We start from the raw sequence: 25265 nt of genomic DNA, 5'->3' as shown, positions 1-25265 counted from the left end.
AACAATTATGAACCACCAAAGATAATAAACTTGAAGTGAAGAGTTCAGGTTGTGCCTTACATTTTTTTTTTCCTTTTACAGAATTTTGTAAAAATAAAATTGGACTAAAAATATAAAAATTGTGGTGAAAATATTAGGAGTATTGGTCGATTCGTAAATATTGTGAGAGAAGTAATAAAAAAAAGAAGAAGAAGTGAAACTAGATAAAAATTTGAAAATCATTTCATCAAATTGAAGTTGAAAAAAGCACATATTTTTACATTTATGGATTTTTTTTGCGCCAAGCACGGTTTAAAAAAACTGAAACACAAACCCCAAGCTTCGAAACACATTAAAAATGGCGGGTACCTCAACGAAAGATCGCAAGGAGTGATGGGCGATTGTAGAGGTATTCGAATATTTTATGATAGTCGAATTTCTTTTTCATTGAATTTATGGTTACAAAGTTTTTCGGTGTTTTGTTGGCTGTTTGATTGATTGATTGCATTAGGCTTATGTATACTGGAAAAAGATGGACATTGCACATACTTTCTGTTTCAATTAATAGAGTTACGAATTGCATTTCTGAAAATGAGAAGCTGAGCATGTTTTGATTGTTTATAATTATCATGATAGCCTTATCACATTTTGCGGCCATTTAAGCTCACAACTCACCAGTTGCAAAGGGAAAGGGGTTTATCCATTTCTTGATGTTCCTATTTTGATCTGAGTGTTATTAGTTAAGCTAGAACATAAACCAAATAAAAAATGAAGCGTGGTGGAAGTAACAAAAGAAAATAATGAGATGGTATTGTTTGCTCAAGATGAACTATGAGCTGTTTGTCAGAAGTTACTATTGATTAGCAAGTTAGCTGCAGCTGAGTCGTCATCTTGGATAGATTCCAGGCAAAGTACAACAACCTCAATAAAATTTTAGCCATCTATACAATATATTAACCATGTAACAATTTTATATCATTTCCTCAAGTCAACAATGAGCAGTTGTTATAGGTTCAATCATCTTTTTTTTCTGGATTGGAATTTGCAACAAACTTTGCTTCCTTTGTGTTTCCAACCAACAAGAGAATCTGAAAAATGGCTTACAATCTTCAACCTCTCATCTCCATTCTTGAAGGAATCCTTGATCCTCACCAAACACTTACACGATGGATTGTCGATGAAAACAACCCTCAACTCCACTCCCTCCTCCATAAAGCTACTTCTCTTCAAAAGCTTCTTGATAAATCTTCACTCACCATACTAGACAGCCAAATAAGAGAAGTAGCACATCAAGCTGAAGACATCCTTGAATCCCACATGGTTCATCACATGCTCTCTGGATCTAATTGTGTGAGATTCACTCTTTCAACTCCGGATCTGCAGCAAGTAGCACAAGATCTTGATTCTGTTATGGAGCAAGCGGAGAAGCTTGTGAATACTGTTGTGGATCAAGTGTTGAAGGCCGTGGAAAGGGAGGATAACAAGAAGCTTCGAGAACTTGATTCTTCTATGGAACAAGTGAAGCTCGTGGAGAAGGAGGACAAGAAGATGTTGTCTAGCAGTTCATCGAGTTCCAAGAGTCTGTGGTGGGAATTGATGCAGATCTGGTGCAACTCAAGGATCGGCTGACCCGTACGGAGAAGAAGCTGGAGATCGTCCCCATCGTTGGTATGGGTGGAATAGGTAAAACAACTCTCGCTCGAAAGCTCTATGAAGACCCATTGATTGTTTGCCACTTTGCATATCGTGCTTGGGCCATTATCTCACAAGATTACAATATGCCACAAATTCTAAAAAGCCTTCTTTGTTGAATAACTGGAAACGAATGTGATCAACGTACTAACGAGTTAAAAGATATCTTGTATGGTAGAAAGTACTTGATTGTATTAGATGACATATGGAGCACAAAATTCTGGGATGAGATAAGGATGTACTTCCCAAATAACAACAATGGGAGTCGCATTGTGATCACTACTAGGGAATCTGATGTGGCAAACTATGCAGACTCTTTCAGTTCGCATCATCGGGTGCAATTGCTAAGCAGGTTAGAAAGTTGGAATCTGCTACACCAACTTGTGTTTGGAGAAGAGAATTGCAAGAAATTGGTCAAAAGATAGCCAGTGATTGCAGTGGGCTTCCTCTAGCCATCAGTGTCATTGGAGGGATGCTATCTAAGATGGAAAGATCAAAAGATGTTTGGGAGAAAATTGGGGACAATGTAATTGCAGCAATTGGTGAATCAGATTGGCAATGCCACAGTATATTGTCTTTAAGTTATAACCACTTGCCGAATCACTTGAAACCATGTTTTTTATACATGGGAGCTTTTCCTGAAGACTTCGAGATTAGTGGCTCCACACATGTACAATTGTGGGTTGCTGAAAGATTTGTAAAATCAAATGGGGAAATAAGTTTGGAGGAAGAGGCTGAGGATTGGCTAAAGTCTCTAATAGAGAGGAATCTATTTTTGGTTAGAAAATACAAAAAGAACGGAAAACCAAAGAGCTACAGCATGCATGATATGTTGAGGGATCTGTGCATTCTGAAATGTGCTGAAGACAAGCTTTTGTATTAATGTCACATTCTCTAATACACGCCGCATCATATTTGACTCATCAAATGGAATGGTCAATGCTAATGTTCCAATAGGGTCCATGTCACTTACTCGATCTTTTATATGTATTCGTAATCACCGCAATCAGCTACCATTTGGTGTCTTTTCCTTGTCAAGATTGCTAAGGGTGTCGTATCTCATTAATGTCAAGTTCACTGAGTTCCCAACTGAAATATTTGAATTCATCAATTTACGCTTCTTAGTTGTCGGCTTAGTTCCCCGCTTCGCTTCAAGGCCTATGACACGTAGACGTGTAAAGATACCTAGAGGAATATCAAGATTGAGGAATTTACAAACCTTGATTGCTCCTAGTTGCGAGTTTGTTGTGCTGTCTGAGCTATTGCTGCTCTCTGAGTTAAGAAATGTCAAGGTGGGAGGATTTGAGTTGTTAAAAGATGAGGAAATGAACTATAGTGTTATGAAGAAGCTGCAAATGATTTCAGTTGTGGGTGTAGCTGAAGAGGTAACTAATTTGGATGCTTTCCTCAAAAGAATTCCAAATATAAAAAAATTGGCAATTAATGGTCGCTACCGAATGAAATCCACTACATTTGATTTTAGCCATCTTCACAAACTCGAAATATTAAGTTGCAAAGGTATCAAAACCATACACAGTTTTGATTGGCGTTTCTTAGTTATATTTCCTTGTAATATCAGAAAACTAGTTCTGGATGAGTGTATAATAAATTCAAGAGTGTTGAGGACTCTGTGTGCACTACATAAGCTGGACGCGCTCACGATAAAATCATGCAGATTTCTGAGCGATGAGATGAAATATGAAGTAGAAGAAAAGTGGGAGGTAGCAGATGGAGATGTGCTGTGTTCACTGCAGCTTCTATATCTTGAAGATTTGAGGCTTGTGCGGTGGATAGCGGATGAGACCAACTTCCCTAGACTCCGCCACCTCTATTTATATAACTGCTGTGAACTAGAGGAAATCCCTAGCGGCATCGGAGAAATTCCAACTCTCCAAGTAATCAATTTAGCATCTTGCACCAAATCCCTAGTGGCATCAGCAGAAAGGATTTTGGAGGAGCAATCTGAATACGGCAACGAAGATCTCAAACTGAGCATCTCATGATCCCACAATCGGTGATATTAAAAGGTAACCAACCATTTCAGCATCTTTGATTTTTGAAGGTAACCATTTCTGCAACTTGAATATTGTGAATGCAATGCGGTTTCAGCAACATGTGGGGCTTAAGTAGGATTGACAACTTCATTTATGATTAATATCTTATTTATATATATCTTTTCTTCTTCGTAAAATGTTCAAGTGTAAGGAGTCGGATGCTACAAGCTTTTTATCCTCAGATGGAGGGCAGGAGAGACTATGGAACGAGCCAGCACGCCACAACTCACTATTTTCTTGCAAGCTGATGAGGCCAACTTCCCAACACTTTGGACTTGTTATCAAGGCTACTTGTTGTGTCTTCAACTTTCTTTGCTGAACTTTATTTATGTCTTTGATCACCTTGTGTTGTTCTTAACACTACTATTACGTGTATATGAAGATATTGATGCATTCAATTTCTTGAATATCGACTTCGAGCTTCATCATGAAATTAATACTCCAGAGCTTCTCTGGTATGTTCATACAATTCCATGAAGCCTTATATTTTCGTGCCTTTTATGAATTCCTTGATTACTTCATCACTTTGCTCTTTGAATTTGAAACTAGATTGCTTTATCCGAATTGATTTCTTTTGTACAGTTTTTATACGAGGCTCTACTCTTGTCTCATGTTCGGTTGCATTTTTCTCAAAGCTCCGTCGCCACAATGTCAAGATTACATGACTATACATCTAGCTCCACTCCTATAGTGAGAATGTGTAGATTTAAATAGTACTCCCTCCATTTCTTAAAAATAGAGACATTTGAAACGGCACGAGTTTTAATGCAAAATTTGGTTCAGGAAAAAAAAAGTAATGGAATTAAAGTTTGTGGATTATAGGACCCACTTTAAGTTGTTAATTGTAGTGACATAAGTGGTAAATAAATTGATGTAGAAGGGTGTAAAGATTTTCAAAAAATGGAAAGTTTGAAAGTTGTTATTTTTAAAAAATTGACTTAAAAAGAAAGAGTTCTATGTTTAAGAAATGGAGGGAGTAATAATAGTTTGTACTTTATTTTTATCAGTAGTAGTAACAATTTTGATTTGAATTTAATTGCGGTTTCTCATATAGTGATTTTGGAAATAAAATGAAAAGTCCATGCTTTTTATTTAAATAAACTATTTCAAACATTTAAATAAAAAAAGTCAGTCTGAACTGCAAATAAACGCAATAAAACAGAGTTTTTTGTCACCAAATCACGCTTTTAAGACTCGACTTTTCTGAAATTCGGTGCAATTTTTGGCGCGAATAGTCCGACGAAAGTAGAGCCTGATCTCAACGAAGATTCCAAGGAGACTGATGGGCGATTCTAGAGGTATTTGAATTTTTCTAATAATCGAATTTCTTTTCTCATTGAAAAATTCTGGGTGTTCTGTTGGTTGATCGATTGCAGGAGGATTATGTATACTGGAAATATGATGGATTACGTTTAGATGGAATTATGTTTTAGTTAACAGATTTAATTTTGGATTATGCATGAATTGCATTTCTGAAATTATGAAGCTGATGAATATCTGAGCGAGCATGTGATTGATTAGAATAATTTATGTGCCACAAATTGCAGTCATTTAAGCTCACAATGCACAACTTGCTGATGTTTATTTGATTTGAGTGTTATTAGTTAGCTTTCCTTCCTTTGTTGAAATCAGAAACATGGCTTAAAATCTTCAACCACTCATCACCATTCTCCAAGGAATCCTAGATCCTGACCAACCACGATGGATCGTTGATGAAAACAACCCTCAACTCCAATCCCTTCTCAATAAAGCTACTCCTCTTAAGAAGATCCTTGATATATCTTCTCTCACCAAAATACACAGCCAAATTAGAGAAGTAGCACACCAAGCAGAAGACATCCTTGAATCCCAAATGCTTCATCATATGCTCTCCGGATCAAATTGCGTATTCACTTTATTATCCACACCAGATTTGCAGCAGGTAACACGAGATCTTGATTCTCCTATGGAGCAACTGGAGAAGCTCATGGACATGGAGGATAACACGAGATCTTGATTCTCCTATGGAGCAACTGGAGAAGCTCGTGGACATGGAGGATAAGAAGATGCCACAAGAGCTTCATTCTGCTATGAAACAAGTGAAGCTCGTTGAGATGGAAGAGAAGGAGATCCTTGCAAAGTCTCTAGTAATTCTTACATGATTGCATTTGGTGTGTTGCAAGTGATTCTCTCACAAATCCCCAATTTTGATGAGATTTGGTGGCAAATCAAGTATAAAGCTCAAAAAGTCTTTGTCAAAACATAACCAACATACGAAGCAAATAGAAGCATGAAGCATCAGGTTTAGAATTTAATTTGTGAGACATCAATTCTAACTAGTTTCATCAGCAGCAGTAGCAGATAATGAGGGATACAAAATTAAAAAATTAAAACCCATCAAATGCAATTTCATTGATTCATGGTATCCTGCAACATAATCTGTACAGCTGAATAGTACATTCCTAAAATCCCACGTTCTTTCCTCATCTAATTAGTGATGGTCACAATCAAATTAGTTGAAATTTCAAGTCTTTTTTCATATCCAAGCAGTTGATCCATTCTCTGTAGAGGAAGTCAGGTGGTCTGCACATCCAAGCTGTATACAGGTTAGCCCCACTCCATTCCGGGCATGCACATCTAGATAAAATCAAATGTTCAAAGGAAACGTCGTTCTTTCTCCACTTTCAACTCTTTTGCAACAGTACACCTAAGCTCAAGATGATCCAACTCCAAGCACATATTTATATGTAGTAATCATGCTCCAGCTAACCTAAACCAGATTTAGTCCCGGATAGTGGTCTGAGCATAGGATGGCCGAGAGAAGGCTGAGAATTGGATGCCAGGTTGAACATTGCATTAGGGGCTGAAGAAGATGGATGTATAGCTGAAAGGGGCAGCCTGGGACCAAGGCCATACATTCCCTGTTGTTGTTGCTGATGTTGCTGTTGCTGCTGCTGCATCAGGGACATGTGGGGGTGGATGGGTTGGGTATTTCCGTATCCAGAAACAAAAGGTTGATGGGAGCCTTGAACGTGCTGCTGCCTACTATTTCCTGCAGAATTGTTCATAGCAGCGTTACTGACAACCGGTAGTCCCATTGGCCGTTGCACCCCAGCAGAACCAAACTGTCCCGACATCATGAGGCCGCGTTCAGCAGCAATCCTCTGCCTTGTCCTTTCCATCTGCTCACATTCTCTCATCAGCAAGGTTTCAATTTCTGCAAACTGCTTCAACTTTAGCTCCAATCTCTTCAACTGAAAGAACAATCAATGCAGTACCACATGTCAGCATAGATTGCATCATGAGACATCAACAGACTGAACCCATGATAGAAGTGCAAATTTCGGATCCTATCACGGTCATAAATATGAAAGTAATGAAGATGGACTGGCCCGAATATAGAAAATATTGTGGCAGGAATAGAAGTTAATCAAAAGTAAGACGAAAGAAGCAGTTTCAAGTGAGAATCCAAAACCTGATCGATCTACTTGTGCAACTTTTAATTTCTCAAGCAATGGAAGCAGGAAATTAGGGTGAAATTTGAGCAGGCATTACAATTAAGTTGAGCACATAGAGCATCTAAAGTCCTACCATGCAAAACAATCCACATAAACATAACCAAAGCTTTCAGACAAACCAACCATAAGATTCTACATAATCATTACAGTGCCAGTACCTGATGGTTTATGATATTAGCAGATAACCGCTGGATTTCTCGCTCTTCATGATCAGCAAAAAGTTTTGATTTCATGGCTGCCGCATCAAGACCATCTTCGGCCGCAGAGATCACTTTTTCAGCAGATAGTGTAGCACCTTCAGCATCATGCTGGCTCAAAGGACCTTCACGGATTAAATTTGGTAGAAATATTAATAGGAGAAATCAAAGGCCAACAAAAGATTAGCTACAACTTTTTTATTAGAATAATCATACCTCCAGTATGCCCTTCCTTGCCACTCTCCGTAGACAATGAACCCAGAGATGCATGGGCACAGGCTGCAGCCACTCTTGGCCCCAATGCAGAAGCAATAAACGCCACCTACAAAAAACATCAGATAGCTTACAAGGACATGCTTAAACAAGCCAGTATGCAGAAGAAATTCTGAGCTTCTTATGACAGAACACATCTACATGAGCATAAGGATGAAAGGTGGAGCTTCAGACAGGACAATGCATAGCTGTGATACTTCCGGAAACAAGTTTAGGTAAATTTTAGAAGTTTTCATTACCATCACATGAAAAACTCGACAAAATTTCAGTTCTTAATGCTTTCAGTTGGCCACAGCAAGAGGCATGGGAAGAAACTAAATAGATAGCACAGATTAAGAGTTTCACTATTAGGTCCTTAAGAAATAAATGTAATTCCAACAATCAGGAACCTCCAAGATGTGCAAGGAAAAGATAAGTAAATGACAAATACTTTTATTTAGAGAAACAAGAGAGATATAATAAAAAAATCCTGTCATTTAAATAATCCCCAAATGGTTTTTGGAAAATAGACACTAAAACGATTAGGAGAATATAAAAACCCACACATGCAGTTTAAAAGGCAGAGGTGATAAGGCAGGGACACGATAACCATACCATAAAAGAAATATAAAAAAAAAGTATAACTTTATGAGCAATACCAGAGACATGACCGGGTTCCCAGAGCTTGAGAAAGGAAATTTATTTTCAGTGTCCTCTCCTTCCAAGCAGGTACCTGTGCAAAAAGTTAGTGCCAAACTTAATTCATAGAACTCCATCTTATATGTGCAGAAAACATAACTTAGACATTGATCCTTACCATTTGAATTTGGCTCTGATCTTCCATGACCATCATGATTGCTCAAACTCGATGAACCAGATGTGCTTGGAACATCAATATTGTCCAGTGGAGCACCATCCAGAGGAAGACGGACAAAATGGAGAATGCACTGTGCTTTTGACTTGGAGCCAACATGCTCGGCAATTTTATTCCAGTTTTCACTATAAAGCTGCATTCCCTCAAGCAGCAGCAATGTTTCCTGGTCAGACCAACTATCCCCATCCAGATCTCCATAATCTTTCGTGTAATTCTCTTTCATAAAATCAAGGCTAGAGTGACCAGCAACAAATCCACCCTCTTGATAGCAATCCAAACAGAGTCTCACATCAACCTGTCAAGATCAAGGGTCAGCAACACACAAGACTGATCACCTTCCTGCTGTCTAGAAACAATGAATCTTTTTGTTTCCATATTGTCGAGTACAGTTTCCCATAATTATATGTTAAGCTACAAACAATTACACAAATTATCCCTACTAGTAAAGTTTAAATGTGATGGCATGAATTTTCTCACACAAAATCACAGCTACAGTACCATGGGCATGATGCTATATGGAATGGCAGGACACTGAAAATAAGGGAAAGAGCACAGCATTTAATATTTAAGCAATGTGTATGACATGCCAACAGCAAAATATAACACATTTACCTCCTTCTGTGACTGGTAGTACACTGCAGAAATAGGTCGTGAACAACAGTTGCATTGGTGCTCGGATAATTGCTCTCTTATAACACTGTCAAAGTCGGAATCCTCTTCCTGCTGATTTGCAAGTTCTGGATAAACATCAGTTGCCTTCAGCCTACATTTTGGCTTATCAAACTTGATTAAGCTATCTATAGATTTCAAAGCAGCTAAAGGCACGCGAAGTTCATTATTCGAGTCCTCAGACAAGTAAGTTCCCTCCTTTGGGGCCTCATGCTTAGGAGGAGTTGCACAATAATTGATAATCCCCCAATGATCAAGGAACCTCACAATTCGAGTTAAGTCCTCATTATCAATACCAGCTACTAGACCCTGGCAGTTAGCCACCGCTAGGTGCTTTTCAGGGTTTTCCATATACTTCGCAACAATGAAATTCCGACACTCCATGTACTTTTCAGGTGTATGTTCTGTAGATTTCCCAGAAAAGAAATGTGGAACCACTTGTCTTTCCAATCTATGCACTGAACTTGGTGAAAACCATTCTGTTTAAAATTAATGGCATTAAAACAAAGAATCAGGAATTGGATACAGTCCCTTATTAGAAAACATCGATTAATGCAAGATAAATAATGACTTAGACACGTACATAAGCTATTCCAGCAAAGCAGATTGAGAAAGCTTTCTATATGTAGAGTGACATATTGAAACTACACCATATGATTTTAAATGAACATAAAACTACTAACTAAGCTAATTAACTTCCATTAAAGCAGAATAGCCTAGATACAATTAGTAACCAGAATGAGCATATGATAACAGTTTTCCCAAATCATGCTCGACAAAAGTGATTTTTTTTTAAAAAGGCAAATTTTGGAGATTTATTTAAACAATTTGAATATAAGCACCAGTACCATCATATCTGAAGATGTACATGTCCCATATTGATTTAACCAAACTATCATAAAGCATATAAACTTGAAGAGACGACCAACAAATTCTTGTTGAAACATGAAATGTTCGGTTCACATAGCTGAGTACTTCACTTAAACCTTAAATCATAAACCAAATGAAACTACTGAATATCTAAAGCAAACTTGAATGCTAAAATCTTTTTTGAGCAAACTTCATTAATGTAAACAATCCAATTAATCAGTAAGAACTGTAACTCTTTCTTAATGAGTTAACTTGGGGATATTAATTGCAGGCACAGTAATGGAATAAACTCAAGTTAATACAATGAATACACACAACCGACCTGAATGTACTGGCAGAACATGAACACGACCTGCACTCCCGAGCCTTTTAGTAACACCAGAGCCTGCAACTATCCTAGGTGGTGTGATCACATACGAACCACCCCCACTACCACTTGCAGTCTCCTCTGAGGGAACCCCTAAAAGAGATGGATTGTCTCGAGGCACTGCAGAAAGTGCCTGCAGCTGCCCATAAGAAATATTCTCCAACACTGGCACTCCACTCTGCCCTTGGGCTCTGCTATCCCCAAATCTCGCAGCCCTCTCATATTCCAAAATTCGAAAGACAGATGAGTGGGGCCTAAATATCTCCCTCTTGATCGCAACTGGAAACTCACATAACTTCAGTCCACCAGCAACCAACTTTTCATCCCCTTTCTCTCCTATTATCTGGGCTGTCCTATCAGAATTAGGAATTTGCGGATCGTCTTCACTTTCCAGATGGTTCTGCGGGGGATCCAGATCTGGGTCATCATCGTCATCATTATCGTCAAGTATGTCATCATCCTGCTCTTTCAGCTTGGACTTACGCGCTACTGAGTCCCTTTTCCGCTTCCTCCACCTTGCTCTTGCTTCTAAACAAGAAGATACAGCCATAAAGGGCAAAAGAATAAGAAAATAGAATGGCACTCATTTGTTTACAGGATTCACAAGTATAGCAATGGCTAAAAATAAAACCTTTTCAAATCCTGACAATTTCATTTCATGATTAAATCCTGATCGTGAATGAAAATCTCAAATTTCACCTTCCTATCATAAGTCCCGCATGAATTGTGGACATTATCATGAGCAACGTTTATTTTTAGTAAATAAAACAAAAGTTAAAAAAAACCTAATTTTGCTAGCCAACACAGAAAAAAGGGCAATTGCATTCCACAGACGCACATAACATCCTACAGCTTCACCAATAATTTCAAGTAGCTGAACTTCAATTTCACAAACAGGTCACGGGCACAGAAAACATGAACGGGGGTTTGCAAAATTTCACAAACCCGCTAACCAATCGACGCTGAAAACTTAATAGACACATCAATCTGAAGTCCCCTGAAACAAATCGGCGCAAATTCAGGTAGAATTTTGGGGTTTATAAAGAGTTACCTGAGGAAGCTGGCATTGCTCAAGAGAAAAATTGGGGGAGAGATTTATGGAGGGTTTGAGGTTTAAGGGAAGGGCAAGAGATTTGTGGGGTCTCTGTGATTGGTGAGGTGGAGAGCTGAGATTGTGGTGTGCGAGTATGTGTTGGTGCGTGAGAGAGAAAGAGAGAGAGAGAGGGGAGAATGGTGAGGAAATTGTAGTGCTTTCTCTCTCTAAAAACTGTAGTATGCTTTGGGGGTGAAGCAGCTTCTATTTTGGGGGAAATGTTTTTGTTTTCATTTGCTATTTATTTTTATTTTATAATTACTGCAACAGCTGTGTTGCAATCTTTATTATAATTACCTAGAGGGGTCTGTAGTGTGGGGAATTTTCATTTTGGTCCCTGGAATTTTGTTTGTTTGCAAACTAGATCTCTCTATGCTTGTAAAACTACTTTGGTCTACATTTTCAAATTTTGAATGATATATTATGAAGTTATCAATCAATCTCATTTGATCAATTTTAGGCAAAAAATGAAGTTGAGTTGATATGTGGAAAAATCTACATAAAGCATTGGTCAGACAAACACAAAAACATGGAAGGACGAAATGTAGATTAGAGAGATAGTTACATGAGTAGAAACAGTGAAAAAAGGAAATTCATTTTTCAATATCTTAGTTTGCTAGGCTCAAAACAATGCTCAATATATATAGTTTTTGGTTTACTTCATGTTACATTCATAAACTATGTTAAAATCATTTTAAAAGTTATCTTTATTTCAATAGTAATATGTTAATAAGGGTTTATCTTGTGTTAGCATGATGGTATAACTCATGATAAAAAAAATATACGACAAATTGTTAATTTAACTTTATTTTGTTTGTTGATTTGTTGTTTGTAGTTAATTAATAAGCCTTTTCCCAGTTTATTGGCGTCAATATATGAATCCAAATTACATCTCTATTGATCGGATATGAATAATAGTAGTAATGAATATAAGATTCTATCCCTTTGCATGAGTTAATATTTCAAGCGAATTTAAGATTGGTGAATCGTAAAGGGACATTTGATATTAATTGGAACTTGTATGAGATAATCTCATCATAACTGCTAATAAATAAGTAAACAAGACGACAAATATGTTAAATTATTGTAAATTGTTGAATGATCATTTGCCATTAAATGAGATTTTATACTTCATTCGTCCCATTAAAATAAAGTCTCAAAAGAACTATGTACATATACTATGAATGATTATTTAAACTATAAAACCATGATAGCGAACTTGTTTAAATTCAATTATGTAAAGAAAAACTAAAAGAGATGAAATAAAAAATGAAATTATAGCACAACACGCACGATGGGCCCCGATTTTCATAAGGACCTATACATTTGAAATGAGACGGTCCAACAAAATTGAGCCATTATTATTTATTAGTTAGAAAAAAGAGTTAGCAAGTGTTTCCTTTAGACGTAGGGCGTAGCTTAAAGGATCAAAGGCCCGCTACATTAATGGGCTAGAAATCCATAAAAAGCCCATGTACACTATTGGATACTAGTAAGATTTAATTTGTTCATTTGGCAATTTTCTATTTTACTTGCAATATTAAGAATTTTGTAATAACTATAAAATATGTAAATGTTGTGCCGAATATAGAAAAAATATATCCCATCAAAGTAAAATTTTAATGGTCCAAATATATTGTCACTTAGTATGTCTGCCAATCATAATTGCAGAAATATTCTCTATCTCAGGCCTATTTATTCTCTTCTTTGTTTATGTAATTGTTACAGAATTAGAATAATGTAGTAGTCATTCTTAGCCTGAGCTAAAAATGGAAGAATTTTACCAACAAGTAGATAATGATCGAATAATGTCAAGAAGGCTGCCTTGTACAACCGCACGGAGAAAACGGCGTTTTCCAGTAGTGTATGGTGGATATCTTGCCGATATATCAATGGCAAAACCCCGTTTTAGAAGAGCCTTCTTGTGGCTGAAAGCATCAAATGAGAACTTCCCATGAGATGCTCCCATTCCACTCCCGCCTATGCCTCCGAACGGTAATCCCGCCTCCATAAACTGCAATCGAATTGTAAAACCATGAAAGTTTGGTCAAACTCGAGTCTTTATTTACAACTTAAAAAATCACTCAGAAAAATTATGAATATAAAAATCATTAATATCATGTACTTATTCTACTTTAATTAAGAGGGAATTGAATAAAATGGTATGTTTTTACCGTAATTATGGGAAGTATAGGACCAAAAATTTCTTCATCCATGAGGAGAGAATCGGTTGAGACGCCCGATATGATCGTGGGAACAATCTTGCTGAAAAATAAACAACATGCATGAGGGATTTGATTGTGATACGAAGCGCACATCAGTTGGTAAGTTGGTAAGGTTGAGTGCTCGGTTTTCGATCGGTTCAAGTACAAAAACTTACAGATTGGATTGATCACGTTCACCTCCTCGAACGATCTTCTTAGAAACATCGTCGTCATCTAGTAATTTTGACAAGCGGTTAAAGTGGTGGATGTTGACGATACTTGACAATTCCTTCGACCGAAGAGATTCTTTTCCAAAGAACTTATCCAATTGAGCCGATAGAGCATTTACCTGAATATATCAATGACAATGTGAGTTAGTACTTTTTCCGTCCATTAAAAATAAAGAATTTGTGGATAACAAGTTTTAATACAAAATTGATAAATTGAGAGTGGAAAAAAGGGAATTATTTTTAAAGGACGGAAAATAGAAATTTTATGTAAGAAATTAGGGTTTGATGAGATTGGTAATTACCAGTTGAGGAACGAAGTCTTTTGTAGTGATTATGTAGTCTGGGGCAATGCAGGCTTGGCCACTGTTGGCGCACCATTTGCCTCCAATTATTCTTCTTGCAGCTACCTTTTCAACCAAAGTATACTTACTATTTTTAAGTAAAAAATAAAAATAGATTTACATTCCACAACTTTAGTTTCTGCTAACTATTTATTCAATTAATTAAAACTTGTGTCAAATCAAAGTAGGACAATTAATTTCGGACGGAGGATTATTAATGTACCTTTAAGTTGATCGCGGAATCAACTACGACTGGACATTTCCCACCAAGCTCCAAAATCACTGGTGTAAGATGCTTCGCCGCAGCACTTAGCACGATACACCCCACCTTGCCACCTCCTGTGAATTTGCGTAATAAGTTTAAAATTAATAAATCATGAATTTTTTTAGTAGCATTAGGTTTGAAATATAATACTATCAAATTGTAAAGTATTTTTTCTTAATTATCAAATTGTTTATAAAACAATGTCTCTTGATAATGCTCAAACAACACTATTTCAATAAGATGCATTCTTATTCCTTTTTTTTCACCAACACGTTTTGAATATCACCAAAAGACATCGTTTTAAACACAAACAAGATAAATGAAAAAATGTGAAACTAGGAGAATTTGCGAGCATTACCAGTGTACAATATCTTATCCCATTTTTGTTCTAGCAAAGCAGTGGTTTCGGCCACTGCCCCCTCCACCACTTTCACCGCTGATGCGTCCATGTACTTGCCCACGAGCTTCGCAAGCAGCGATGACATGGCGGGGGAGCTCGACGGCTTCAAGACGACAGCATTGCCAGCAGCAATGGCTCCGACCACCGGATCAAGTGATAGCACTTATCAAAGGAAAGAATCTTACTTTAAATGAGTCCGGTAGAAGAAATAACTAAAACATGAAATTGTCATCATCATAAATCATCAATCTTAATACGGAGTATTATTGAAATCTACAAGTAGATAACATAAATATCAATTTTATCATCTCGATTTGTACGCAAAGAGAAATTATTGAAACACGTCATTGTATAGCTAGTAACAATAAATATAGGTGGTTGTAAGGTATAGAGCTATAGGCGGTGAAGGAGTAAAAAATATTTTGAGAAAGAAATGATACAACAAATACTCCCTCCGTCCCAGAAAAGTTGGCACACTTTTCTTTTTAGTTTGTCCCACAAAAAATGTCACATTTCTCTTTTTGGAAAAAATTCTCTCTCACATGAATATAAAAATTATAATTTCTCTCTTCATTTAACATACAAAACAAAACCTCCTAAAATTCCGTGCCATTTTCAAAGTATGTCAACTTCTCTGGGATGGAGGGAGTACAATACATGTACACATATCATGTGCGGCCATATCAATTTATACAGCAAAACTTTTAGAGAAAGAAATGACGCCAAACTAAAATATATACACTGATACACATATCATGTGTGGCCCTATCCATTTATACAACAAAACAATCTTAATCGTAATAATTAAAAGCCACATTATGTCACATGCATCTTGCTTAATAAGTAGTACTACTACTAATTAGCTATTACTATCATTCTTTAGCAAATGGTAAGATTTTCCCAAAAAATTAGGATGGTGGTGATGTAAAATATTAAGTATTTTAATATTTTACGTAAAGTGGTGTTTAATTAGGTAGGGTGATATCCTAGAGTCTAGAGAGTAAATATGTCCTTATCTCCAAATTAATTTTCAACTATGAACTTTTCTTCACTATCATCCCAAATTCTTTAAAGTCCCAATAAATTTAAATCTCTACAGAAAAACATCTATAGGGTTAAAGTATTGAAGTTTTTTAGTACATGAGCATAATAGTATAATCAGTGTTTATGAGAATGTTCAACCACCGGTCCGGTACCGATTCCAATATTTTGGGATTGAGAATTAGTTGTTAATCGTCTATTTTGGTCCAAACTAGAATTTTGAAGTGGAATTGCCCTTTCCTCATCAGTTTGACTTTGAATCGAAACTGTCTTGTCGACTCTGTCGATCCGGTTTCGATTCCAATATTTTTAAAGCATCAGTAAAAACTAGTCAATCATAGCTGCAACTAAAAAAATTGGCTAACGACAGCCAATCAAATATGTTGTTGGTCCGGTTACGGTCCCACTGCCCCCTTAGAAACGTAACCGCAATTTCCGGTTCAAAAGCAAGGTTCCTGAACCGGCTATATATAGTTGCATATTAAAGGATTCATTTTAGAGCAATACAACCTTTAGAATTCCTAGAATTTTAAACTTAATTCAAACCAAATTAATTATATTTAATTCAACCAAGGTTAACAATATAAGAACAAACACACATGATGAACATGTACATGAACATGAATCCTACCTCATGAATAACTGCTTCAAATTCCGGTTTTTGGAGATCGGATCGCAAAGCTTCGACTATTTCTTCGCTATGAAGAGATACGATCTTCTTTATAGCTTTCAGCTGCGAAGACCGCCACTCAAAACTCTTTGTCTTTCCGGTGGCGTAGGTGGCTCTCAGCTCCCTCATCGCCGCCTCCGCCTCCGCTTGCACAGCCATTATGTTAGTGAGATCTATGTTAATGCGGTTTTCCCACAAGGTGGAAGCAGAACGGCATAGGTTTTCCATATCCTATCCTTTTATAGTAATTCATGTCGCCTTTGAATTTGTTAGTCCACTTTTGATTTATTATACTAGTACTTAGGTCCAATATGTGAGTGTGTGTAACAACTAACATTTCACACACTCGATCGTGAAACTCTTGCCTGATTTCTTGATTTGATTTTTCCCATAATGTTTGATCGAATTTTTGGTCGGTCTTGTAACTTCTAAAATTCAGCCGAAAAAATCATGAAGTTTGCAATTATTTCAGAGCAAAAATTGTGGTGAAATTATATATGGTATGATAGTCGAGATATCATACATAGACGTTATTCCTGCCAAGTTAAACCTGCCCAAGTTAAACGTCTGTTTATAAAAAAACAGAGATATTGTTTCGTGAAAACATGAATAATATTACACGTAGTTGACTTGATTTGGGGTTGGAATCCAGAAAAGAATACGGAGTACGTATGAAATTACATAGGTCTATAGATATTGGGTTAGGGATTTTCTGGTTTCTCTAAAATGGGGAAATAATTAATTTATAATTATCCGACCAATATAAAATTTAATACTAACAATTGTCAGGAACCAAATGCATGTGGGACCAAAGTCCCTTACAGAAGCAATATTCAGTTTTGGTTTTGTTGTTTGACTGGTTTTCTATGGAAGATATAAGAGTGGAGCACTAGTGTACTTTGATTCTTAGAGTCACAACATCCTTCTGACCACATGCTATCATATAGCAGGTATACGCAATATAATAATAATATTAAGCAACAAAGGATGACACATTAGAATTATATCAGATTTCATAAAAGGTTGTTTATGTTGTATTAAGTGCAAGTTATTTTGCATTATAGACTATAATGCAAAATAAATTGCATTTAATGCAACATGAACAGTCTTTTATGCAATCCGCTCATCTAAGTCATCCACTAAGTTTATTGCTTAATAACCTTTTTTTAGCTTATATATGTCACGTGGCAGCATATGATTGAAAAGATGTTGTAATTCTAATTTGAGTTATTTTTGAAGTACACCCAGATATAAGATTATCATCGTTCCATTAATTATGTTTCAATTACATTGAGCACTTAAATTAAGAAACGGGCCAAAAATTAGTTATAATTATGTTTGAATAAAAATTGAACACGTAAATTAAGAACGGGCCACAAATTAATTAAGGGGATGTGATGATAAGGAAGATTCTCATTTGAATCTCTCTAACCATGCTCACTATATAAAGTTTTTGGTTTTACTTCATGTTACGTACATTCATCAATTATGTTGAAATCATTTTAAAAGTTATCATTATTTCAATAGTAATATATTAATAAGGGGTTTATCTTGTGTTAGCACGATGGTAGAACTCATATAATTAAAAAAAAAGAATATAATTAATAACGATAAATAGTTAATTTAGCTTTATTTTGTTTGTTGATTTGTTGTTTGTAGTTAATTAATAAGTCTTTTCTCAGTTTATTGGCGTCAATATATGAATCCAAATTATCCAATTACATCTCTATTGATCGGTATATAAATAATAGTAATGATTATAAGATTCTATTCCTTTGCATGTGTTAATATGTCAACCGAATTTAAGATTGGTAAATCGTAAAGGGACATTTGATATTAAATTATTATAAATTGTTGAATGATCATTTTCCATTAAATTGAAAGATTTTATACTTCATTCGTCCCATTAACAAAGTCTCAAAAGGATAGAGATTACGAATGATTGTTTAAACTATAAAACCATGGTAGCGAACTTGTTTAAACTCAATTATGTAAAGAAAAAAATGAAATTATTTTTACGGGTGCAACACACACACACACACGATGCGCCCCCGGTTTTCGTATGGACCGATACATTTGAAATGAGACTGTCTAAAAAAATTGAGCCATTATTAATGAGAGAAAAGAGCTAGTAATTCTTTCCCTTAGACATAGGCGTAGCTCAAAGGATTCAAAGGCCCGGTAAATTAATGGGCTAAAATCCATAAAAAGCCCATGTACACTATTGGATACTAAGATTTAATTTATAGCATTTGGCAATTTTCTATTTTACTTGCCATGATTAAGAATTTTGTAATAACTATACAAAATAAGGTCGAATATAGAAAAAAATATTCCATCAAGTAGAAATTTAATGGTCCCGACATATTGTCAAATAGTATGTCTGCCAATCATAATTGTAAAAATATTCTCTATCTCAGTCCTAATTTTTCTTCTCTTATAATTGTCTAAAGTCACTATGTCACACCTCAACCCTTATTGCGTATGCACTTACTATAAATAAATTCAAAATTTTCAAAAGCACACATATTATATAATTTCAAAAACCACTATTTTATCAAGTACATATTTTAAAACATTATAAAAAGCAGTGGGACCCTCTGGCCACTCTATATACTATAAATTTATCTATAAGCAAAAATGATGAGGAAGAGAAGGTTACCAAAACGCGTCAGCCGCCGACACTTATAATAACTGTAACTCACATCAACCCACACATCATTGATATCTTATTCCTGAAAAATATTAGTGGTTTATATGAGCCACAACTCAGTGTATATAAATGTAACGACCCGCCCATCTAGGGTATAATAAATGCGGCGATCGTTATCTAAACAGACTTAAATGCATCAAAGATCATAGGCTAGGGTTCCATTTGAAAAGAGATTTTCACCAAAGCATTTAATGAACAATTTAATAGGAAAAGAATTAATGCTTTAGCAAAGAAATCCAATAAAAGGCTATCACCATAAATGCTCCAAAGTAGCAAAGGTTCCAAAATATTTCCAAGTGTTCTATACCCAAAATATACCCACGAAATAACAGTATTTATCCCAACAATAGATCATAAGTTTTCATAAAAATAGCATAGCATAGCGGAAGCGACCAAGAAAGAAGTGAGGCTATGTATGAGGACACAACGACACCTTAAGTACCAACAGATCATCTTATTATTCTCTACTCAACACCGCCGCCCGCTCGTCACCACTCAACCTGCACATAAGGAAAACACATGCAGGGCTGAGTACGATAAACATACTCAATGGGCTCATTGCCGAAAACAGTTTTATCAACAATAGTAATTATCATGCCACTTTCAAGTGTCCATCGGGGTTTTAACTTTAGAAAGACCCGAGGCACCAAAATATCTTCTTTCTCAAATATCACGGTCGCGCAACCATTTTTCTCATCGACGTTTACCATATCCTCATTTTACATGACAAGGAATGCGGCCGCAATCCAGGTCACTAGACCGGCCAACCCGTACGCTGACTCTCGGTCTAACATTGGTGTACACTAACCCAAGTAGAGTTTGCGGCTCTACAAGGATCCGAATTCGATTAAATCAATAGTGGCATAGCCACGAGGGATAGGCACGACAAAACAAATCAAGGCATGATAACACATCTTTCATTCTCATCAATATCATTTTAGGACAATGTCCTTATTTTAAAAGAAAGCCCACCTCGTAGGTTTAGCTCGATAGAATTCTCTTCTCCTCGTTTATCACGCTGAGAGCGCGAAGTATCACCTTTAAATTAGGCGTATCACAAATCAGTTTCAATCATTGATTTCAAATCATGCATGTCTCCCATATTTCCCTTTTTCCCATCGATTATTTTCAAAATCATCAATCAAAATCAATGTATGATTAGCATATCATTTTTATTCAAATAACAACTCCAAATTCACCATTAAATCATGTCACGCATGAGTGTTCCACACACACAACATACGCACACGATCATCACACTTGTGCACGCCGACCGAGGCGTGCACACACACACACACACACACACGGTCAAAAACACACACACATCCATGCATCCCAAATTTCATCAATTTTTTTCCCCTTCACTCATCTAAATGCATGTGGACTCAAGAATACCGATTAATCGGTAGAAGAAGAGGAGATCAATAATTAAAGTACCTTTTCCAAAAGAACGAACGGTAGAAACAAGGAATTAGTCTTGATTCTTCAATAATCTCTTGAATTTCACTTGAATTCTTCTCAATTGATGAAGAAATCTTGAAGAAAACTTGAAGAAAATATGGAGAAAGTGGGAGAGAGATTTTCGAAATTGTTGAGGAGTGGGGCGCCGGTTTTTGGTGTGCTAGGGTTTGATCTCTTTCTCATATTTATAGAGTGCCAATAATAATATCCCAATAATTAAATAAATAAAAGATTTGGGAGAGATATTGGGGAAGTGGCGTTAATTAGTTGAGAAGTAAGAGGATTTTCGAATTTTGTAGGCTATTTTAATAGCTTATAATTAATTCAAATATTTCACGGAGTAGAATAATATATCACGGAGCAAGAAAAATAATAATATTCTTCCCCAATTAAAAGGAAAAGTGGCGTGTATTTCCTCTTCCCACAAGGAATAAATTCAAATCCTAATTTAATTAGGATATGACAATATCTTCTTAGATTTGGCAAGATATGCTAGGATATTTTAGCATATTTATATTTATTCATGGAATAGAATAAATAAGGGATCAAGTAAAATAACAAATAAATCCTCCCTCCTTTCTAGATGAGATTTTCGAAAATCTCATGAATATCCAAGGTGATAATTTCGAAAATTCCATGTAGGAATTATAGAGTATTTGGACTTTGGATTTAATTTGGATAATTATCCCAAACAAATAATTAAATCCAAGAAAAAATAGGATTTCTTTTCCAATAAATATGATGGCCGAAAATTTCACATTTTTTTCAATAATGCTCCTATTAACTTCTCACTCATCCCTTAGGAAAAATAATTCCCCACAATTATATTACTCCGCATCAAAAATTCACATTTTCAAATCAATCATCTCTTCACTTTCACTTCATTTTCTCATCGTATTGACCTTTCAACGGCCACATCATTTTTCCACATCTTTGACTATTCAATAGCCACGTCAACATTTCAACAAGTTGACTATTCAACTCAAACTCCATTCTCATACGCAATTAGGTCACAAAGACACTTATGCAATTAATCACTCATCAAATAATTCACATATCATAGCATTTAAGGCATTTAATGCAAAAATTTTATAACCCGAAAATTAGGGTTTGAAAAAGTGGGGCGTTACAATAAACCTTACCTTTAATTCCACACACAAATATCAAACACAATTATTCACCAATATATATATCACCGGAAGTAATAAATATCATAAATAATTTAATATTCATATGCATATGCCTCTATGATCCTTTTAATATTCTGTGACTGAGCAAGCCTGGTATCTGCCCGAGATTTCCATGTATACGACCTGCAGGTTCCTTTTTAATTATTTGACCTTTCCACGAAGGCCCCTCTTTGATTTGACCTTTCCACGAAGGCCCCTCTTTGCATTTTGACCATTCCACGAACGCCCCTCTTTGATTTGACCTTTCCACGAAGGCCCCTCTTTGCATATTTTCTTTGACCCGTAGGTCCATTATCATTGTATATGACCCGTGGGTCTTTTGCCATTGTATATCAGATCCAGAGCAAGACAGTCACATATCCTCTTTAATCTCATGACTCGAATAATTTCAATATTATACATCAAACACATCCATTGCACCAATTACATATCCATATAATCCATCAATAACTTCAATACTATAGATAAACATATTCATTGTACAAATCACATATCCACATCATTCATAACATCAATATTAAATACTCTACACATAATCATTTCAGGCTCACATCATATAATTCAAATATTTACTCCAATTTAACACATAACAATTCATCATATAAAATATGTAAAATTAAAAGTGTGATTTAACACATCTTAAATGTGATATATAAACTAGCTGACGATCCCGTCTCCTGCACTATGACCCTCAAATTACATAAGCTCAAACCATGCAATTATTTTTATTTTCAGATTCTATACTGTATGCTCTCCGTCTCCTCCCTCTTCTTTTTCCTTATTTTCTTAATTACTTTCTTAAAGATGAAGGTGTCCTAAAAAGCTTAGTCATTGAGTCTAAATTTATCCACCTAATCAAAATACATGCATGGTTTCTCTATTAGCTCCCACGTATCATCACATGTATTTTTATTATAAAAATATGGCGGATAAGGTTTCGTCCAATTAAAAAGCTTCCTAAATTGGACGTACCAATATGTACATAAAATATATAAAATAATAACAGGAGAACTTACCTATATTAATATTTTAGAAGATCATTGTATACAACTATTCTTAACTTTAAAGTAACACACATACGCATACTTATATATACACACACTTATACTTTTTTTTATTATTATGTAATATATATATATATAATATTTATTATACAACAAATAATAAATATGCAATGATAATTACAAAAAAAAATATCAATATGCAAAATGATGCATGTCTCAGGTTAGGGATGTCACAATTCTTCCCCTCTTTAAGAATTTTGTCCGCAAGATTCATTTCTCTCTAACATCTGTATAATTCTCTCTGACTTACCATCTTTCTGTTGATGAAAAACATTACTAAAATATAATCATGTCTCCATAGATTGTATCTGGACCTCTGCTAGACATAAAAGATAGAATACCATATAATTGTGGTGCATCTTTCACGTACTTTTCAGGTAAGTAATATAACAAAGAAATCCAACGTATAGGTAAGAAATGTGCTAACTTGGTCAGTTTTTCTACGATCATCTAAATAATATCATACGGCCCAATATAACGAGGACTCAACTTACTTTTTTTTTTTCCTCGAATCGCATAACTCCTTTCTGAGGTGAAACTTACAAAAACACTTTATCAAGACTAAGATAGTAAACCGCGGATCTCTGTCAATATATAAGATACTAGAATACCATATAAGCGTTCCTACAGATAATGATGCCAAATTTTCAAAGAAAAATAATGTCGCTAATAACAGATTTTGATCAGAATAAGAAACTCCCTGTACTTGCGATTGTTACGACGCATAAGCAATAAACTTTCCATTAGGTCAAAAGATAACCAAATCCATATTTCAACGCATCACTATAAACAACATAATATCTTGTACATGCGGAGATAACCAAAATAGGTGACATATTCAACCGATGCTTCCACTCATTAAAACTCTTTTGATATGCTGCACTCCATATAAAAGAAGAATTTTGTCGTTCTAACTTTATTATCAATTGAATAATAATCGAGAAATATTTCCAGTTGAAATCCAGTTCAATCTTTTGTAGATCCACTTCTATTCCATGACCTGACACCACGTGTCCCAACAATACAACATGTTCTAGCAAAAACTCACATTTACTCAACCTTGCAATAATCTGTTTATCTCGCAGAACTTGTAATACTGACTGCAAGTGATTAACATGTTCATCTGTACTTCATGAATATATAGTAAGTCAATAGCAATAATCACTAACGGATCCTGGAATAGTTGAGAGAATTTGTTCATCAATGCCATAAATAATTGTAGATGCAATAGTTTATTCGAAAGGCATAACCAAAACTCATAATGGTCGTACTGAGTTCAAAATGGTGTCTCTGCAATATTCTCCTTAGCTATCTTCAACTGATGATATCTTGATCGAAAATCAGTACACGAAAATAGTTGCATACCTTGAAATTGATCAAATAAGTCTTCTATTCTCGGTAATAGATATTTATTCTTCATTGTCACTCGATTCGACTTCCAACAGTATATATAATGTCGCAGTGTATCATCTTTCTTCTTCAAAAATAATATTGGTGCTCTTCAAGGTAAAACATTAAGTCATACATATCTCTGACAACTCTTGTAACTGTTTCTTCAACTCTTGAAACTCTAATGAAGACGGTTGATAAATATAAATAAACATAAATGCAGTGCTCAATAGAGAAATATGTCTCCTGATAAGGTGAAAATCCAGATAAATCTGCACTTCCAATAAATCAAAAAGGCGACCTAGATAATATAAGAAAACCTGGAACAATATAAATATCACTCGATCCCGTCTCGATGATTATATTACCATTTCTTTTGCTTGACAAGCTACCTTGGTTCGATGAAGTGAATACCAATATATACCCGTAATAATATCAAAACTTGTGTATGAACAAGAGAATCAATATCCGCTAGCAGCTCTACTGAATTAACTCGCAACACGTTCTCTAGAAAACCATGTATATTGAAACAATGCCAGCTAATAATCAACAAACATCGTTCCTTGATTAAAGACAAAACCTTCTCTGCTTCTTATCACAATACACTTCTTTGCATATATTTAGCATTGAGTTCTCTAGAAAAATCGTCTGAACTGAATACCAGATGTTGTATCATAGCTTGTGGGACTGTTTCCCACCAAGAGTAAGTATTGCTTCAAAGAAGAGATACCCTATAATCAAAACCTTCTTCTG

The 25265-nt window shown here is 35.5% G+C and overlaps 2 protein-coding genes and 1 pseudogene across 3 annotated transcripts; 1 reads left to right on the top strand and 2 right to left on the bottom strand.

The window, feature by feature from the left end:
- Nucleotides 1-1037: 1037 nt before the first annotated feature.
- LOC125220751 lies at nt 1038-4156 on the top strand (annotated as a pseudogene).
- Nucleotides 4157-6083: 1927 nt separating this feature from the next.
- On the bottom strand, nt 6084-11751 carry LOC125222054 (SWI/SNF complex subunit SWI3C-like). Of its 2 annotated transcripts, XM_048124458.1 has the most exons (8): nt 11503-11751; nt 10407-10979; nt 9158-9693; nt 8489-8840; nt 8331-8404; nt 7636-7741; nt 7381-7544; nt 6084-6958 (listed from the first exon to the last, which is right to left on the bottom strand). In XM_048124458.1, exons 1-8 carry the CDS (start codon nt 11516-11518, stop codon nt 6470-6472), a joined length of 2310 nt encoding a protein of 769 aa, XP_047980415.1. In that variant the 5' UTR covers nt 11519-11751; the 3' UTR covers nt 6084-6469. The 2 variants fall into 2 exon arrangements, with proteins under 2 accessions (XP_047980415.1, XP_047980414.1); XM_048124457.1 differs by lacking the exon at nt 11503-11751 and having other exon boundaries at nt 10407-11001.
- A 1573-nt stretch (nt 11752-13324) lies between these two features.
- LOC125220705 (aldehyde dehydrogenase-like) lies at nt 13325-16923 on the bottom strand. The gene is made up of 7 exons (XM_048122853.1): nt 16596-16923; nt 14943-15146; nt 14543-14658; nt 14281-14385; nt 13925-14097; nt 13719-13809; nt 13325-13558 (listed from the first exon to the last, which is right to left on the bottom strand). Exons 1-7 carry the CDS (start codon nt 16921-16923, stop codon nt 13325-13327), a joined length of 1251 nt encoding a protein of 416 aa, XP_047978810.1.
- Nucleotides 16924-25265: the final 8342 nt, after the last annotated feature.

This window comes from Salvia hispanica, chromosome 4, assembly GCF_023119035.1.
Source record: "Salvia hispanica cultivar TCC Black 2014 chromosome 4, UniMelb_Shisp_WGS_1.0, whole genome shotgun sequence".
NCBI classification, from domain to species: Eukaryota; Viridiplantae; Streptophyta; class Magnoliopsida; order Lamiales; family Lamiaceae; genus Salvia; species Salvia hispanica.
Note: the sequence above shows the minus strand (reverse complement) of the source record. Positions and strands in the feature narration are given on the sequence as shown.

Coding starts and splice junctions, on each gene's coding strand:
- LOC125222054 (XM_048124457.1), bottom strand. CDS start 11,001: ATGGCTGTATCTTCTTGTTTAGAAGCAAGAGCAAGGTGGAGGAAGCGG. Junction 9,694..10,406: donor TGTTCTGCCAGTACATTCAG/GTCGGTTGTGTG, acceptor AATTTTAAACAG/AATGGTTTTCACCAAGTTCA. Junction 8,841..9,157: donor ACTACCAGTCACAGAAGGAG/GTAAATGTGTTA, acceptor TGATCTTGACAG/GTTGATGTGAGACTCTGTTT.
- LOC125220705 (XM_048122853.1), bottom strand. CDS start 16,923: ATGGAAAACCTATGCCGTTCTGCTTCCACCTTGTGGGAAAACCGCATT. Junction 14,386..14,542: donor ATTCCGCGATCAACTTAAAG/GTACATTAATAA, acceptor TTGGTTGAAAAG/GTAGCTGCAAGAAGAATAAT. Junction 14,098..14,280: donor AAGACTTCGTTCCTCAACTG/GTAATTACCAAT, acceptor TGATATATTCAG/GTAAATGCTCTATCGGCTCA.